Source organism: Salmo salar, chromosome ssa29 (assembly GCF_905237065.1).
Source record: "Salmo salar chromosome ssa29, Ssal_v3.1, whole genome shotgun sequence".
Classification (NCBI taxonomy): Eukaryota; Metazoa; Chordata; class Actinopteri; order Salmoniformes; family Salmonidae; genus Salmo; species Salmo salar.
The window spans coordinates 27347501-27350000 of NC_059470.1; the positions used below are offsets into that span (position 1 = coordinate 27347501).

Below are 2500 nucleotides of genomic sequence, written 5' to 3' on the forward strand. Positions count from 1 at the left end.
GTTGGTGTGGCGTGTGTGTGTGTTGGTGTGTGTTGGTGTGGCGTGTGTGTTGGTGTGGTGTGTGTCTGTGTTGGTGTGTGTTGGTGTGGCGTGTGTGTTGGTGTGGCGTGTGTGTTGGTGTGGCGTGTGTGTGTGTTGGTGTGTGTTGGTGTGGCGTGTGTCTGTGTTGGTGTGTGTTGGTGTGGCGTGTGTGTTGGTGTGGCGTGTGTGTTGGTGTGGCGTGTGTGTGTGTTGGTGTGTGTTGGTGTGGTGTGTGTCTGTGTTGGTGTGTGTTGGTGTGGCGTGTGTGTTGGTGTGGCGTGTGTGTTGGTGTGGCGTGTGTGTGTGTTGGTGTGTGTTGGTGTGGCGTGTGTCTGTGTTGGTGTGTGTTGGTGTGGCGTGTGTGTTGGTGTGGCGTGTGTGTTGGTGTGGCGTGTGTATTGGTGTGGCGTGTGTCTGTGTTGGTGTGTGTTGGTGTGGCGTGTGTGTTGGTGTGGCGTGTGTGTGTGTTGGTGTGTGTTGGTGTGGCGTGTGTGTTGGTGTGGCGTGTGTCTGTGTTGGTGTGTGTTGGTGTGGCGTGTGTGTTGGTGTGTCGTGTGTATTGGTGTGGCGTGTGTCTGTGTTGGTGTGTGTTGGTGTGGCGTGTGTGTTGGTGTGGCGTGTGTGTTGGTGTGGCGTGTGTGTTGGTGTGGTGTGTGTGTGTGTCTCACCTTCCCCTCTCCTCTCTGTGTGTAGGTGATGTTCACAGAGGAGGATGTGAAGTTCTACCTGGCAGAGTTGGCCCTGGCCCTGGACCACCTCCACAGCCTGGGCATCATCTACAGAGACCTCAAACCTGAGAAGTACATACACACGCACGCATGCACGCATATACGCACGCACGCATGCACGGTATCTTTGTCTAAAGATCCATTTCTGTCTTTTCAGCATTCTGCTGGACGAGGAGGGGCACATTAAGCTGACGGGTGAGTAATATCAGACCTGTGTGTGTTTTGTTTATCTATTTGAATGTGTCTATTCTCACTGCAGACGGTATGTCCTGAGAACAAAGCTTACTCGTGTGTTCATGTGTGTTGATGTGTGTGTGTAGACTTCGGCCTCAGTAAGGAGTCTATAGACCATGAGAACAAGGCCTATTCCTTCTGTGGGACGGTGGAGTACATGGCTCCAGAGGTGGTCAACAGGAGAGGCCACACCACCAGCGCTGATTGGTGGTCCTACGGCGTGCTCATGGTGAGAGGGGCGGGGCCACACACCTTATATGGTTTATTTACCTGTTCCTTATTTGTGTTGTGTTACAGGTTGTAGTTAGGTTGTCGTTAGGTTGTAGTTGGGTTGGTTGGTAGGTTGTGTGAAACTCTTTTTCTCTTCATCCTCTGGCAGTTTGAGATGCTGACCGGAACGCTACCATTCCAGGGGAAAGACCGCAAGGAAACCATGGCCATGATCCTCAAGTGAGTCTCTTCCACCAGGTCAAACACTTGATCTTTTTTCATCTCACTGGAGTAATGTGTTTACAAGACTGTGTTTGTTCTATGCTGAGGCAGCTCAGGGATTAATATCAGAGCTAGTACCACTCAGCAGGAGGCCATTATGGATGGACAGACTAGAAGAGGGATAGAAGCAGGTCAATGGACATAGCTAAGTGGGCTGTTAGATGTTGATGACAGAAAGGGGGGAGATATAGGGAGGGTATGAGAGAGGAGGAGAGAGGGAGGGGGAAGAGGGGAGAGATGGGGAGAGAGAGAGAGAGAGAGAGAGAGAGAGAGAGAGAGGAGGGGAGGGGAGGGTGGAAGAGGGGAGAGATGGAGAGAAAGAGGGGGGGTAAAGAAGGAGAGAGATGGAATGGTAAAGAGAGGAAGGGTGCAGGAAAGAGCAAAAGAGATGGGATGGGCTCTCTCTAGACTGCTGAGATGGTTTCTGTTAAACGCTGAGTTAGTTTCCTGTGTGTGTTACTGATACTGGGTGTCTGGACTTCAGCATTCAGTCAGATTGAATACAGGTTGATATATGACGACTGTGTCAATATCTGCACTGTCTCATGTTCTCTATTGTCCCTCTATCACTGCCTTCCCTTCTGCATTCCTTCCGTTCTTTCTTTACCTCTCTCTCTCCTCAGGGCTAAGTTGGGGATGCCACAGTTTTTGAGTTCCGAAGCCCAGAGTCTCCTGAGGAACCTTTTCAAACGCAACCCTACTAACAGGCTAGGTAACACAACCTGATCTTAGGTCAGGGTTAAGATTTCCCCCTAATGGTTAATGTTAGGATTGAGGGAGGTAATCTGATCCCAGATCTGTGCTGAAGTGTAACTTGTCGTTCTGTTCTCTGTAGGGGCCGGCCCAGACGGAGTGGAGGAGATTAAAAGACATCACTTCTACTGCACCATAGACTGGAATGTGAGTGATGAGATGTCTCTTCTCACTGTGTTTCAGAGGCTGTAGAGTCAGTATATACCATATCATGTGTTCTCTATCTCTGTGTGTAGAAACTGTTCCGTAGAGAGCTCCACCCTCCCTTCAAA

General features: G+C 50.4%; 1 protein-coding gene across 2 annotated transcripts in view; it reads left to right on the top strand.

The window, feature by feature from the left end:
* The window catches only part of LOC106590479 (ribosomal protein S6 kinase alpha-3), a 57285-nt gene that overhangs the window by 35641 nt on the left and 19144 nt on the right, over positions 1 to 2500 (top strand). For both annotated transcript variants that reach the window (XM_045710583.1, XM_045710582.1), the window contains exons 7-13: positions 715 to 821; positions 907 to 944; positions 1070 to 1212; positions 1363 to 1433; positions 2099 to 2187; positions 2311 to 2375; positions 2465 to 2500. The exon at positions 2465 to 2500 is cut by the window's right edge and continues 67 nt beyond it. In XM_045710583.1, the coding sequence (XP_045566539.1) occupies positions 715 to 821; positions 907 to 944; positions 1070 to 1212; positions 1363 to 1433; positions 2099 to 2187; positions 2311 to 2375; positions 2465 to 2500 (549 nt within the window). The remainder of the gene's footprint in view (positions 1 to 714; positions 822 to 906; positions 945 to 1069; positions 1213 to 1362; positions 1434 to 2098; positions 2188 to 2310; positions 2376 to 2464) is intronic.